This window comes from Rhineura floridana, chromosome 11, assembly GCF_030035675.1.
Source record: "Rhineura floridana isolate rRhiFlo1 chromosome 11, rRhiFlo1.hap2, whole genome shotgun sequence".
In the NCBI taxonomy this organism is placed as follows: Eukaryota; Metazoa; Chordata; class Lepidosauria; order Squamata; family Rhineuridae; genus Rhineura; species Rhineura floridana.
The window spans coordinates 11,534,116-11,550,552 of NC_084490.1; the positions used below are offsets into that span (position 1 = coordinate 11,534,116).

The window sequence follows — 16,437 nt, forward strand, 5'->3', positions numbered from 1 at the left end:
TACACCATACTGCTCTCAATTAGGGAAGAATGGGAAACGGGTGTTTATCTGGACAGTGCGGAGGACACCTCTTGGACTGTCCCAACATGGGGAAAATCAAGTGTATCGTTGACAGGGAAAAGGGGAAAAAAGTCTCTCTCACCAGCAATAATGCCACTGGCCAGCCCTGGAATACCCTGGATAACAGTGACATTGTTGTGTTGAAAATACTCATCACAGGAGGCATTCCGATGCTTGCTAGTGTTGCAGAAACGTTCCCAGAGAAGAGTGTGTTGGGTGAGGTTGTCATGCACCTCAGTCTTGGCACATGCATTAATGTGGTGCTGGGAGAGGGAGCGGTTCCCCAGCATGCATATGCTGAATGGAGAGGAAACACAAACAGATGAACCTGTTAGACTATAAAGGTGCCAAGGAATACATAAACCAGTTTAAGAATGCCAACTCTGAATTCCTCAAGGGCATGGGAAACTGTAGTTCTGCAAATGTGGAGGGATTACTGTGGTTTTGCAACAGCAGCACAGATCCCTAACCCTTTTGCAAAACAGAAGACTTTAAACACATTCACAAAATTATATTTTCCAGCAATATCTGGGGGGAGGCGTGACATTCAGATTGATTTAAAGAAAAGTTGCTATTAACAATTTCCAAATATGCTGATACCTACGGGAAGTCTGGAGGTGCAAAAGAGGACTTGATGGCTCCAGCGTAGATAGCCACAATTGAGACGATGACACAGGCAAGGAAAAGAGAGGCAAACTTATTCACGTAACGCACACCCACAAACACCACCAGCACCATAAGCACCAGGAAGGCTGAACCATACACCCGCATGTTGTTGAGCATGGCTGCTGGCTCCTTCAGGGGATCCTCACTACGGAAGACGGTCGCTTCGGGGGCAATGTACATCTGAGAGAGAGCAACAAACAGACGCAGCAGCCTGGTCAGGAGAGCAATGGAGGAAAAGGGGCATGGATTTTGCAAGTTTAGAGAAGGTGCTCACCCTGATCAAGTCTGTCAGGCTGCTTGGAAGTGGCCACAGCTGAGTGGCATACACACACTTCACTACTATGAAACGTCTCATCTCATTGATTTTATGGGGTGCTGAATACTTACCAGGAAGATTTCAATGGCTCCCAAGATATACATTGCAGCAGCAAAGGTGGTGCCCAGGTAGAAGCAGAGTCCCACAGCTCCTCCAAACTCAGGACCCAAAGCTCGTGAGATCATGAAGTATGAACCCCCAGCTGCAGAGAACAGAGAAAACAGCAGACAGGAGATCAAGAGACTGGGCAGAGAGGAAAAAGTCTTACCATCTGCACTTCCTATATACTCTAAATGTCTGCTAGTAAAGGAACTTGTTTATTTATAGGGTTTTGCCAGGGCAGCCTCAAGGTGACTTACAACACACTCAAATGCAATTAAACAAATCAACAAGACAAAATCAACTGAGATAGCAAATAAGGAGCAAAAGATAAAAGGAAGATGGCACTTTAAAAGGATCCCAAATACTGCTAAAAGTCATTATGCTTTTATGACAGCATAAACTTTACCTGACATCTGGAAGGTAACAATAGTATCCAGGGAACATGTTTAGGAAAGAGTTCCATAATTTGGGTGCCAACTTGGAAAAGGACTTTTCCCCAGAAGTTGCTTGGCTAATTTCTGAGGGTGGGGGTACTCAGAGTTGCTTTTAAAGACGATCATAATTGGTGGACAGGTTGTGTGTGACAGAAGGTGGTTCTTTAAATATTAGGTACTCACCAGGCACAACTCCATTGGTAGCGATGGCACTCATGGAGATGGCTGTTAGCAGTGTCTAAAGAGGAGACATCAACAGAAGGATTTAGAAGGAAGAAGCACAAACAGACAGAATTTTGCTGTCATGTAATTACACTGCAGATATTAAGTCTGATGAATTTTGTTACAACTTTCCAATCTTATTTTAACAATCCTTTCCTTTCTGGCCAGTTTCACATTATAGTGAATTAAAGTGCATGTTCCGATTAGGTTTTCCTAACTGATATTATACAGCCACAAGAGTGGCAGTATCCTATAATCAGCATAGATTTTTCGCATTCCGCAATGTTAAATTGAAAATACCCCAATGCCATTCTGATGCTTCCCATAAGCTCATTTCAAAACAAAACCTCACAAAACTTAGTCCTGAACGCAGAAATGCTTGCTTAACAACTCTCTAACTTTTCATGGTGATATACAAAACAGTCAGAGAATCAAGAGTTTAAAGGATAAAAAGAGAGAGAGAAAAAAACAGACCCCTTTTGGACTTTTTTCTGTCAGAGTTCCCATACTTTGTTGAAATTAATTAAAAATCAGCAATGTTCACACAGTACCTGTAATCCTATTACTGGCTTGCCCCATACTCTGACCATCTTCTGCAGTTTAAAAGTTAAAAAGATGCCTGACAGACTTAATTAATTTAACAAATTTTGCATTGAACGCAATGATAATGTTGGGCATGCTCAGTAAGAACCAACTGTCAGTGTTCTAAAAGCCAGACTCACAGTTGCTTGGCTTGCCTGATCAGGGGGCCACACCCATGCCAGACCTTTATTTCACTTGGGACAGTCCCCCAAAGAATCCTGGGAAGTGTAGTTTGTGAAGGGTGCTGAGAGGATACTTTTACTCCCCTGACAGAGCTCCAGTGGCCAGAATGGTTTAACAGTCAGCTGCTCTGATTGAAGCTCTGTGAGGGGAACAGGACGTCTCCTAGCAACTCTCAGCACCCTTCACTAACTACACTTCCTAGGATTCTTTGGGGGAAGCCATGACTGTCTCAAGTGAAAGAAAGGCGTGGTGTGGATGTGGCCAGGGACAGTTTTGGTTTAAATTTGGGTGGGAGGCTACATGTGCCTGCTGTAGAATAAAAACATGGGGGAAACCCTAAAAAAGAATGATACTGTTCACAATGTTTTCCTTTTGGAAAGGAAAGGGGCTTCCCCTCTGCCCAGTGCCCACACACTCAATCTCCTCCACTCCCCCTTCTTGCCTCTCCCTCCCCTTCCTGCCCTCCTCCTCCCCCCACCTGTCCCCCAGGTCAGTTTCACCTATCCTAAGGATGATTACACAGGAGTAAATCCTACTGAAGTTAAAAAGCATGCAAATGATAAAACCTGCCCTCCCCTCCTCCTCCCTTCTATCCCCTTCCCCTTGCCCCTTCCCTCCTGCTTCCTTCACCCCTCCCTTCCCCTCCCCCATCCCCTTCCAATTCCCTCCTTCCCCCTCCTCCTCCGTCCCCTCTCCTCAGCCCCCCCATGGTCAGTTTTACCTATCCTAGGACTACGACCTGGGAGACCAGGGTTCAAATACCCACATAGCCATGAAGCTTACTGGCTGACCCTAGCCCAGTCACTGCCTCTCAGCCTCAGAGGAAGGCAATGGTAAACCACCTCTGAATACTGCTTACCATGAAAACCCTATTCATAGGGTCGCCATAAGTCAGAATCGACTTGAAGGCAGTCCATTTCATTTTCAAGCATGACTGCATGAAAGTAAATCCCATTGAACTCAATAAGCATGCAAATGATCAAACCTGCCTGTGATGTTCCTATATTAATGTATATAGGGTAAGTGTTGTTGTTTTAGAAGATACATGGTAAGTGGAGTGAAAGAGGAGGGGGAGTGAATGGGCAGTAGAATGCGAGATGATTGGCTGAGCGTTTAAAATGGCTGAATGTATAAAAGGAAGAGTGAGAGTGGAATCGGGGGGGGAGAAGAGAACTGAGTGGGTTGCTTGGTGGGGTTTAGAGAGTTGTTTGCCAGGAGGGAGGTGGAGTTCGGATTAGTATTGAGTAAAACCATATGCTTATGTGCCTTAAGAAGAAATCTTGTTAATCTTGTTAGCTTTGTTATCTGTAATAAATACTTAATTTGGTTTACCAAAGGCCTGATCCTTGGCTGGGGTTTCACAGACCAGAAGGGAGGGTAAGGTAATGACCAAGGCTGAAGGGGAACTGTAACAAATGGTGGCAGCGGTGAAGAGAATAACAATACCAGTATTCAGAGTCTCTGGGAATACTAGTATTAGGACGTGACTGGTGGTTGCCTAGCAGGGGGATCTGTTGAGATCTGTGCTAGAGCGGGGAGAGAAACAATAAAAAAGGACAGTCCGGACTGGTGGAGTCCCTGGTGGTGCCTAGTGACAGGCAGTAGCCACGCGCAGGTAGGAACCTGACAGGGAGAGCCAGGGAAGGGCGTCACAGGTGGTGGCAGTAGCGGTGGGATACGAACAACAGAGAATCCAGATACGAACACAGGAGAATACGTCACAGGTGTTGGCTGTAGCAGTGAGATACGAATACTAGAGAATCCCTACCAGTGGTGGGGCAAACAGAAATAACAAAACAAGATTACTTGTGAGAGTGACTGGCAAAGAGTGTGTGGCAAAGAGTGAGTGAACTCAAACACCATGGCTGAATATATAAAAATGAAAAGAGAGGAGCTGGTGGAGAAGTGCATAACATTTAATTTACCTGACGAGGGTAAAGGGGTAGATGAATTGAGGGTAGCACTTATAGGATTTGCAACTGCCCAGCAAAAACAACCTGTCAGGGAAGAGACCCCAGAAGGATATTTAAGCAATCCCGCTTATATAGAGTACTTCAGAGAAAAGTTAAGATGGGAGGCTGAGGAAAAAGACAAGTAGAGGGAGTTGGAAGCTGAGAGATTGAGGAGGGAGGCTGATGAGAAAGAAAAGCAGCGGGTCTTTGAGGCTGAGGAAAAAGATAAACAGCGGGAGTTGGAAGCTGAGAGATTGAGGATGGAAGCTGAGAGATTGAGCATGGAAGGTGCAGAGAAGGAAAAACAGAGGGAGTTGGAAATTGAGAGAATGAGATTGGGGTTTGAGGAGAGGGAAAAGCAACGAGCATTGGATGCTGAATTACAAGTAGAAAAGTTAAAATTTGATAGAGAGAAATTTCACTCTGAGGAGACAAGGAAAGACAGAGATGGAGCAAAAATAAAAATTACTCCAAAGGACTTTGCTGTCTATGAGCCTGGTCAAGATCCTCAAATTTACCTCAGCACCTTTGAAAAAGCAGCTCAGTTGTGGGGGCTACCTGAAGTTAAATACATGCAGTATTTATCAAACCTGATTAAAGGGGAATTGGCTGAGGTATACTAATATTTCCCCTCAGACAGGCCCGTCACCTATGCTGAATTCAAAGAAGCAGTGTTTAAAAGATTCAGACTGGGGCCTGATTATTTTAGAAAGCTTTTCAGAAACTGCCAGATACAGACAGGGAGGTCTTTCGTGGAGCTGGGGGCAAAACTGATGGACATATTTGGGAAATGGCTGACAAGTGCAAAAGCTCAGTCTGTGGAGGAGGTGAAAAACCTCATGATATTGGATCAATTATACCATCAGTTACCACCAGAAATAAGGCTCCTGGTCAAAGACCGTTCCCCTACATCGGTGCAGGAGGCCGCAGAGATGGCGGATCACTTCGCCTCCAACAGAACTGGCTGGGTGGGGAAAACATCAAGAGATTTTAAACCCAGACCATATAACGCTGGCAGAAGGGATGTGGTACCACAGAGAGTGAGTCCTCCAGTAAAATCTGAAGGGCACAGGACACCCCAGAGTGGATCTGTATACCCTAACAGTGAGGAGAAAATATGCTACAAATGTGGTAGACCAGGGCACCTACGTTTTCAATGTGAGGTTGCCAACCCCAGTAGTAATCCTGCTCAGACAAGGGCAGTGAAAACAGAGCCCAAGGCTTTAGAAACAGCGAAAAAGGTTCAGTTCTGCCAGATAAACTGGACAGAAGTAACAGACCTTGATTCAAGTCTGAGAGAGGAAGTGAGTGTACAAGGGGCAAATTATTGGGCATTGCTTGATACTGGTGCTGCTCAGACATTACTGAGGCCAGATTTAATAAAATCTGAGGTAATATTACCTCAGGAAACTGTGACTATCCAAGGAGTGAGGGGTCAACCAGAAAGTCTGCCTGTGGCCCTGGTGGAAATGACTTGGAGAGGCCGAGAGGGCCGATATAAAGTAGGCATTAATGCCCAGCAACAAGAACCAGTAATACTGGGAACAGATGTAATGGGCGCCCAAGGAAAGATCTATGTAGTGACCAGACAGCAAATTGGCAGAGAAAAAGAAGCCATATTAAGGGGGGCTGAAACAAACAGGGTGGAATCTGTTAACCAGCCTCAGGTCACCATAGCAACCACTAGCAGGCCTGCTGAAGGAGACAAACTGTATCAAGTGGTCTCTGATAATGATGAGGCAGATCAATTCAGGGAAGAGCTGCAAAAAGATATAAGTTTGAAGCAGATAAAGGAACAAGCTCTGACCCAACAGATTCCTTTCACTGACAAACTGAGGAATCAAGTTGTGTGTGAGAATGGGATTTTATATAGACTGTGGATGCCTGCTGAGAGAAAGGATGAATGTGAACCAGTGAAGCAATTAATAGTACCTAGCAAATACAGAACCAGATTGCTAGAGGTAGCCCACGATGTCCCATGTGCAGAACATCTGGGAATAAAAAAGACCAAGAGGAGATTGGCGGCACACTATTATTGGCCAAACATCTCCAAAGATGTAAAACAACATTGTCTATCTTGTGGAATATGCCAAAAGGTGGGAAAAAGTGGAGTAAAGACCAAGGCACCCTTAAAGCCCCTTCCTATAATTGGACAACCCTTTTATAGAGTGGGAATAGATTTGGTGGGCCCTTTTTCCAAACCCACAAGGCATGGCAAGAAATATCTAGTGGTGGTGGTGGATTTTGCCACCAGGTACCCAGACGCAGAAGCACTAAGATCCGTGGAAGCCCCTGTAGTGGCAGAGGCTTTATTAAAAATCTTTATGAGGCTGGGTTTCCCTCATGAAGTGCTGACGGATCAAGGCAGTGTATTCATGGGAGAAGTGATGCAATGTATGTGGAAATGTTGTGGTCTAAAACATCTAAAGACCACTACTTACCATCCTGCCACTAATGGGTTAACAGAGAGATTCAATGGCGTTTTGAAGGGCATGATCAGAAGCTATGTTCAAGATCACCCACAAGACTGGGATGAACGTTTGGGATGCTTCTTATTTGCATACAGAGAAGTCCCTCAAGAGTCAACAGGCTTCTCACCCTTTGAACTGATGTTCACTAGAAAAGTGAGGGGGCCTTTGGAACTATTAAAAAATTCATGGGAAGGAACCCTGGGAGAGTACAAAACATCTGTAGTAGATTTTGTATTGGAGTTCCGCAATAAATTAACATCAATGATGGAGGTGGTGAAAAGAATTTGAGTCAAGCACAGGAGAAGCAAAGTTACTGGTATGACAGAACAGCCAGGGAACGTGTGTATGATGTGGGAGATATGGTTATGGCGTTCATACCCAGGAAACATGACAAATTACAGGCTAACTGGGAAGGACCATATACCATCAGAGAAAGGCTTGACACAGTGACGTATGTAATCACCACAGATCAGTTAAACAAAAGCAAAGTGGTTCATGTAAATATGTTGAAGCCTTACCATACCAGGGATGCACAGGTGTTGCAAGTTACCTTATTCCCTGAGGGAAGTGGGCCTGAACTTCCAGATTTGGTACAGGAAAGCAAAGACAAAGGAGGGGTAGATCAAGTGGAATGGTCAGAGGAGGTGAAGGAGGAAGTAAAAGAAGAGATTCTGAGAGTTTTGAAAACCTATAGGAATCTCTTTAGCAACAAACCTGGGCGAACCAGTATAGTTATACATTCCATTGATACTGGAGATCATGCCCCAATCAGATCTGTTCCGTACCGTGTGAATGGGAAAGTTTTGAATGAGATCAAAAGGGAGATGGAAGATATGCTGGAATTAGGAGTGATCAGGGAATCCATCAGTCTCTGGGCCTCAAGTATTGTCCTGGTTCCGAAAAAAGATGGAACGACAAGGTTTTGCATTGATTATCGGCTAATCAATAAAATTACTGTCCCAGATGCGTATCCTATGCCTAGGGTAGATGCAATGTTAGAGTTATTGGGGGCAGCAACCATTATCTCTACACTAGATCTCTGTAAAGGATTTTGGCAAATGGAACTAGACGAGCAATCCAGAGCCAAAACTGCCTTCAGTACACCAGATGGGTTATATGAGTTTGTGACCTTACCCATGGGACTAAGGAACTCACCAAGTTCATTTCAGAGGCTAATCAATACTGTGTTGCGAGGCATGTCAGATTTTGCAGTGGCCTATATCGATGACGTGGCCATTTTTAGCAAGTCGGTGCCTGAGCATGTCCAACACCTGACAACAGTATTGGAGGCCTTAAGAAAAGCAGGCCTCACAATAAAAGCTAAGAAATGCCAGTTTGGACTAAAGGAAGTAATCTATTTAGGACATAAGGTGGGGAGTGGGAAAATCACCCCCTTATGGAGCAAGGTGGAGGCAATACAAGCGTGGCCGATCCCCTTAACCAAAAAACAAGTAAGGGCATTTCTGGGTGTGGCTGGATTTTATAGGAAGTTTGTGAGAAATTTTGGGGAAATAGCAACCCCCTTGCATGAATTAACAAAGAAGAAGTGTTCTGAGCGTGTGGTATGGACGGATGAATGTCAGAAGGCTTTTGATCTACTGAAGCAAGCCTTGTGTCAAGGACCCATATTAATAGCACCAGACTATGAGAAACCATTCATCGTGGCTACAGATGCTTCGGACCTCGCGCTGGGAGTCGTCTTGCTACAGGAGAGAGAAGGCACCAGACATCCAGTGGCGTACCTGAGTCGCAAGCTGACGCCGAGGGAGAAAAACTATTCGTCGGTCCAGAAGGAGTGCCTAGCGGTCGTGTGGGGACTGAACAAGTTGCGCCCATAGATGTGGGGATGAAGATTCACAGTGACTACGGATCATCGGGCCTTGTTATGGTTGCAGACTATGAAAAACCATAACACTATGCTGCAGAGGTGGTCCTGGGCCCTACAGGACTATCAAGTGGACTTCCAGTTCATAAAAGGCAAGGACAATGTACTGGCCAATGGACTTTCCAGGCAAGTGGCTGGGACTGCAGTGACGTGACCAGACAGAGGAACAAAGAAAGACATTTTCCCCATAGAGACTTTTATTTGTTAACGCGACGTATAAATCCTGGAACAGGAATAATACTCTGCTGTTGTTTAAGGGGGGGGGGGAAATGTGATGTTCCTATATTAATGTATATAGGGTAAGTGTTGTTGTTTTAGAAGATACATGGTAAGTAGTGAAAGAGGAGGGGGAGTGAATGGGCAGTAGAATGCGAGATGATTGGCTGAGTGTTTAAAATGGCTGAATGTATAAAAGGAAGAGTGAGAGTGGAATCGGGGAGGGGGAGAAGAGAACTGAGTGGGTTGCTTGGTGGGGTTTAGAGAGTTGTTTGCCAGGAGGGAGGTGGAGTTCGGATTAGTATTGAGTAAAACCATATGCTTATGTGCCTTAAGAAGAAATCTTGTTAATCTTGTTAGCTTTGTTATCTGTAATAAATACTTAATTTGGTTTACCAAAGGCCTGATCCTTGGCTGGGGTTTCACAGACCAGAAGGGAGGGTAATGACCAAGGCTGAAGGGGAACTGTAACAAATGGTGGCAGCGGTGAAGAGAATAACAATACCAGTATTCAGAGTCTCTGGGAATACTAGTATTAGGACGTGACTGGTGGTTGCCTAGCAGGGAGATCTGTTGAGATCTGTGCTAGAGCGGGGAGAGAAACAATAAAAAAGGACAGTCCGGACTGGTGGAGTCCCTGGTGGTGCCTAGTGACAGGCAGTAGCCACGCACAGGTAGGAACCTGACAGGGAGAGCCAGGGAAGGGCGTCACACTGCCCTCCCCTCCTTCCCCTCCCATCACCTCTCCCTTCCTTCACCCCTCCCCTTCCAATTCCTTCCTTCCCCCTCCCACTCCTTCTGCTCCCCTCTCCCCCCTTCTTCCTTCCCTCTACTCTCCCCTCCCGCTCCTCCTCCCCCATGATCAGTTTTACCTATCCTAGCCATGATTGCATAGGAGTAAATCCCACTGAACTCAATAAGCATGCAAATGATCAGACCTGCCTTTCCTCTCCTTCCCCTCTCCTTCCCCTCCTCCCTTCTTCCTCCTCCCCTGCCTACTCCAGGCTTTCCTTCCTATGCTGAGTTTTATCTATCCTAAGCATGATTGCACAGGAGTAAATCCCACTGAACTCAATAAACATGCAAATGATCAAGCTTGCCCTCCCCCCCTCCCCCTCCTTCCTGCTCCCATTCCCCATCGGTCAGTTTCACCTATCCTAAACATGACTGCAGGCCAGTAAATCCCACTGAACTTAATAAGCATGCAAATGATCAATCTATTCTCAGCAAACTTGCACAGGATCCCATTTCTTACCTCCTGGATTAAAAAGCAGAGAAATTCACAAATAGGCAAAAAAAACCTTGTGGTTTAAGAACGTACCTATAGTCAACAGATATTTCTATCAAACTTTAAAAAGCAGGGAAATTGGGCAGCTATAGTGAATGCACCATAGGAGCAGGAGACCTGACCTCCTCGCTGAGATATTGTACTGCCCTACAAAGTTGTAAAAATGCAAACACAACTTGGGTTGGTCTTTCACAGTCCCATCCACTTCCTGTGCAGCTTGGAAGAATTGGGTAACATGTGCCTCTGAGCATATGGTGAGTGGTGGCAACACCTGCTATCAGCCCAAATAACAGAAACAAGACATGTGCTGTGTTGATCTTGGTTTAGCAGGGAGGAAGCAACAATATTAAAACAGTTGATAGAGTTCAGATAGTCACTTTAAATATGTTTGATTTACTTTGCAATTTTAGTGACGTTTCCTATAGTAAATCATTTTCTTTTGCTTCTGTTTCTGTGAATATGTGAAGTACAGCAACACTTCGCATAGTTTACACTAAAAAAAATCCAAAAACAATTGTTGAATAATGGCACTGACTATTCTGCAGAATAGTTTCCAATGGACAAGAGGAGTGTCTCAGTTTGCACAAGATAAAACAGTGGTAGGTGAAATATATTCTAGCAAAATTCTAGGTGTGCTTTATGATTTTAATTGGCCATGCCCACCTTTCCTTAAGTGGGGTAGTGTAAGCATAGTAGGCTAAAAACATGCATCTTGGGAAGGCCAAGTTTATTTTTTTCCAACAGCTAGAGTCATTGCTTAAGTAGCTACATATTGTAATCAGTATGATTTTACATCAAACTGCAGTTCCATATTCAACTGTTAATGCACCCAAAATAGAAATAGAGCATAACCTCCAGTTCGAAACACAAAAGGCTGTCTTCACCATCATGACATTGACCAATAAAAAGGCTTTGAAATTAATACAAATAAATTTGACACAGATTTCTGTGATGAATAATGAGAGAAATATAACTTTCTAGGTTACATTGTCTGTAGAAACAGTACTAACATAGAAAAGACGCAAAGTAAGAACACCAGCAAACATATAAAAATATAATTCTTCATCTTCGGAGACGGCAGGTATTGCCACCACTCACTATACGCTCAGAAGCACATGTTACCAAATTCTTCCAAGATACACAGAAAATGGATTGGACTGTGAAATACCAACTCAAATTGTGTTTGCATTTTGACAAATTTGTCGGGCAGTACAATATCTCATTCACTATAACTGCCCAATTTCCCCGCTTTTTACAGTTTGATAGAAATATCTGTTTGCTATAGGTACGTTCTTAAACTGCAAGGTTTTTTGCCTATTAGCGAATTATTATAGGCAAGTAAGATAATATTCCAGGGAGAAAGTGCTCATTTCATTCATTAGGTTGAGCAAATATGTTCTGGTCAGATAGAGGGACAGGTAACATTCCAGAAGATACAGCTACAGTTCAACCAAAGAAAATCTGAACAGGTATAGAAGTAAAACCCATCACTGGTTTCAAGACACATCTGTGAAGGTAATTTTGTGATTTTTACATTGAACTCTCAGCTGTGTTCTGCTAAAGTTAGAAAGTATGCTTTCGCTTTCTCCTCCCATGCCCATCTTCATGATCTACCCCCGGGAGTCCTCCTTACTCTAGTCTTCTTCTCTGAGACGTTAAAGACTCCGATACCAGGACATGATTCAAACAGCAAGGAAGAGGAACTCACACAGCAACAGCAGATGAGGACGATGGCAAAGGCTTGCAACACGCCAGCTGTACCCACTACCCAGGTGAGCCGTAAGAAGAGAATCACTCCAAAGATGTTTTGCAAGCAAGGCAGATAAACTCCCATGAATGTGCCCATCTGTGGAGACTAGAAGAGCAAGAACAAACAAGATCTCAAAACCAACCCTACATCCACTTTGCTGTCCCTACTTTGTTCTCCACCCTTTGGCTTTGCCTACACCTTTTACAGACCAACCTGCAACTTCTCTCCAGCCAGGCCTTCAGATCTCTTCCCTTTGACACCCCCACCTCTTTGTTTAAATTTCCAGACCAACCCAGTTGCTAAGCTTAGGGCAGCTAACAATACTAAAACAAATATATAGTATTTCAAATTAAAAATCAACTGAAAATAGACAATACAAAAAAACCTAAAAACCCAGCTGATAGGACTGGGGAGAAAAATCCCAGGCACCTGATCACTCAGATACCTCAGAACTTGATTTGGTGGCGTACAAATCTGAACATTTTGCATAGCTCTGGGAGCAGGGTTTTTAACTGATCTGATGTATCTACTATTTTAATAGCTTCCACAAATTTGAGCAAATGCCAAGAAATCTAAAAACATTTCCAGGCCTACCTCGTGTTGCCTTACTCTCAGTAGCTAAAATCCAGGTCAAATAAAAAGGTGTTTACCACTTCCAGAAGAAGCCCACAATTTTATTCTGGAATGTCTCTACGAAAAGGGATCTCCATAGTTGCAGGCAGCCATGGTGAAAGGTCCAACTCCTCCCAGTCTGAACGTCAATTTTTTTTGGTCTTAACACAATATACTTCCCCTGTAAACTGTCTATATTTCTCTTTACAAATAAGCTCCTTACCTTGGTAGTTTTCTTCTTGCCTGGAGGGACATTCTCAGCCTCCTCATGTTCACGGGCTCCCTGCATCAGGTTGGTGTAATTGGCCATGCGGTTGAGCAGGGAGGATACCTTCGGCCGGGTATCCATCTCTTCCTACCAAGTGGGAAGAGCAGTCAGCATTAAAACTTGCTATAAAAAGTCCCCTTAAGAGGACTAAGGAGATAACTCGCTAGACACTAACATAAGCTGTAGTCATTAGTGAATTAAGACAAATGAAAGAATTACAGAGAAAAGAAATAGATTGGGTACAAGCAGGCTGGTGTAGTGTGGGCATAAAAAAAGAGGTTACATGCCAAGAAACTCTGAACTGAGCAACCTGTACAGTACATTTTACAAAATTAGCCAAGTTTGCCATAATTGCTTATTTTGCAACTCTTCCTACCAAAACCCCTCCTAGCTGTTAGAAATTACAGCAAACATTGCCTACATATTTTCAAGTCCACATTTGCAGCTATGATGGTTAAAAGTAAAAAAGAAAGAAAGCCATTATTATTTATTTGTATTAAATTTATATCCCACCTTTCCTCCCCAAAGGAGCCACAAGATTTTCAAGATGCAGAATCCTGCACCTTTTCCATATCCCTGTTTCTAACACTGCAGCTTTTTTATGCTTTTGCAGAATTTAGATAAACACACAGAGCTTTGGGAAACAGGGAGACTGACCTAATAGCACCTATCATGAAAGGGTATGATGAATATGTATATGGACAGATATTGTGGATGGATGAGAGGCAGAAGGCAGAAAGAACAAGCCCATCAGCAGGAAGCAATGATCTTACCTCAAAGAGTGCCAAATTCTTGTCGAAGAATTCATCGCCGTCTTCATAGTTGATATTGTTGAGATAGGCATTATGAGGATCCTTCTTGTGACCAGGATCTGCAATGAGACAAAGCTCAAAGGAAAAGAAAGAGCAATCCAGCAAAAGAATCTAAAAGTCTTTCCCGCATCATCTATCAGAGCTGTATCTACAAAGTATCAGAGCTGCATCTGGGCAGTGGGAACAGTAAGAACACCTTACGTCAGCCTTTTCCAACTTTTGGGTTCCCAGATGTTGCTGGACTACAACTCCCATCATTCCTGATCATCGACATGCTGGCTGGGGTTGATGGGAGTCATACTCCAACAACATTTGTGGACCCAAAGGTTGGGAAAGGCTGCCTTACATCTTTTCAGATCATTAGCCCATTCAGCTGATGATAACAACTTACCAAAAGGCAATTGCTATTGTCCCCAGATTTGGGGGGGGGATTTATAGTGAGCAACAGGCACAGGATGCAAGGGAGAAAAAAAAACAGACAAGGAGCCCATGGCCAGAACTACCATTTGGGCAATATTGCTATCAAGCATGCACCTCTGCTTCCCATAAAGGATTGCCAAAGCAAAGGCAATAGGCAAGGGAGCACTACACAGCTCTTCCACTTTGGAGCTTCTTGCTTCTGGTGGTTGGAAGGATGGACAGACAGGCAAGCAGCTATGTTTTGAAAACATCTGCACAGCTGTGTTTCATCCTCCTTGCATGAAGGCAAAGTTCCTTTAAATGCAGTAATTTAAATTCACCACTAGGGATGTCTAATGAGCACCAGGGCTACATCAATTTACAAATACAAATTTACATATACAAATTTGTATACTGCATATACTTGAAAGCCATTTGCCTATAATTTTCAAGAACATGGTATATTCCAGATTGGCAGATAGTACTTCTCCTGTGTGATTTTTGTAAGTGCATCAGGTGTGAAAAGCTGCAGTCTGACCTTGAGGGGAGAAATGTTAAAATCACAGGAACCTTAAATGCTAAAAAAGTTGGGCTGTCTCTTTACTTTTGCAGTTTTACTATACTTTCCAAACTTTTACCTGCAACTACAAAGACTAGAAACTAATACTATATTAATTGTCGCAAAATGTTTGAGGATAAGGATTTAAAAACAAGACATAGACACACTAAAATTAGTTCCTGGTGGATTTTTTTTTTAACAAAGGAAATGCAACTGGCACAACTTACTGAAAAAATAATTCAGTAGTTCCAATCCCTTCTTGGCCTCCACATTACTAGTTCCCCTCCATTCTCTCCCATCCCATCTGATACACAGATCTAGAAAGATAATCTCAGAGATGTAGGGCCCATTCTCCAAACCATCAACATATGCCTCTGAGCTCTATGTCTTAACCGTGCCATATGAGAGAACATCCCTGTCTCCCCTCCATTTGCACCTCACAGAAGATAGACAGGTGAGTAGACTCTGGATAGGACTGGGTGCTCTTCTAAATGGAAGTAAATTATAGAGACAGGCTTGGCCCCAAGCAAAGAAACTCAACTTTTATTATTGGGCCCTACCCAACAACCCTGAGGCATGGAATCTGGCATCTGCCTGGGCTGGATTAGCACCCCACCCTGTTTCCCTCACCATCCAGAACAAAGGGGATAATAAATGTTGCTTCCTGTTCTGGCTACATGGGAGAGACAACACTGAAATAAATCATAACAACAGGCCAGCTGTGTATGGGAAAGGGCAAATGGATGAATGGAAATTATTTCCGGGGTCTACCAGAAAATGCAAAATATGAATCAAGTATGAGGCTTCTCTGAATTTTTATTCTGAAATAATATCTCCAGTATACAGGAACAAAGAGTTCTTAGGTATTTCAGCCACATGATTCTGGTGACTATGTCTCTAGGGTACCTTACATGCACTCACTTTGACATACCAGAGATAACAATCCTGCTACTGCTTATGCAATCAATTATCCCCAGCAGAGGCAAGTCAAGAATCCCTGATATTTACAAAGACCACTGGCTCTCTTTGATTCACTTCCTCAAATGTATGAAGGACAGAACTGAGTTCAAGGGTGTTATTCTATCTAGAATAACAAAGAAAAGCAGGTCCCTACAGAACAATGTTTCTTGGTGTTAGATGTGGTATTGGGCTGGATTCAATGTCACTCTGTTGCACAAATGAGAGCACTGCGAATGTAGCCCACCTCTTAACAGAAAGATACAGCCGCTACGTCTTGGTGAAAGAATTTATGCTGAAACAGAATGCTACAAAAATGTAGTATGAGCACAAACATTCCAGTGCATTTACATCGCCTAAAGCAGTCTTGTAATAGTCTATAAAAATTACTAGCTAGCCTGTCCAAGTTAGTATTTTATAGCCTTTAAAAAATCACAAAAGAAAGTTTCTTTAAAGAGCTCTGTTCATGTGGAGAATATGTGTCACAGGCAAACAGGAGAGTGGCTATCTACAGGTCTGTCCAGAAACACACAGGCACACATGGAATTTTTTGCCTTGAGCAGATGGTTACACGCACATATCCTTTCATTAATAAGGAGCTCTCTCTCACACACATACACACACATATACTCACACTAATCTATTGTCATTTCAGCAGCAACAGAGGCACAGAAACACACTTTTGATTGTCGAACAATGGACA

At 43.5% G+C, this 16,437-nt stretch overlaps 1 protein-coding gene across 7 annotated transcripts in view; it reads right to left on the minus strand.

Annotated features, from left to right (window-relative positions):
* Nucleotides 1-16,437, minus strand: part of SLC12A6 (solute carrier family 12 member 6) — a 58,916-nt gene that overhangs the window by 10,834 nt on the left and 31,645 nt on the right. For 6 of the 7 annotated variants that reach the window (XM_061591384.1, XM_061591385.1, XM_061591383.1 and 3 more), the window contains 7 exons: nucleotides 13,781-13,878; nucleotides 12,963-13,094; nucleotides 12,086-12,232; nucleotides 1,762-1,816; nucleotides 1,114-1,244; nucleotides 665-906; nucleotides 143-357 (listed from right to left, as the gene is read on the minus strand). In XM_061591384.1, coding sequence (XP_061447368.1) covers nucleotides 143-357; nucleotides 665-906; nucleotides 1,114-1,244; nucleotides 1,762-1,816; nucleotides 12,086-12,232; nucleotides 12,963-13,094; nucleotides 13,781-13,878 — 1,020 coding nt within the window. The remainder of the gene's footprint in view (nucleotides 1-142; nucleotides 358-664; nucleotides 907-1,113; nucleotides 1,245-1,761; nucleotides 1,817-12,085; nucleotides 12,233-12,962; nucleotides 13,095-13,780; nucleotides 13,879-16,437) is intronic. The other variant, XM_061591390.1, reaches the window with a different exon arrangement.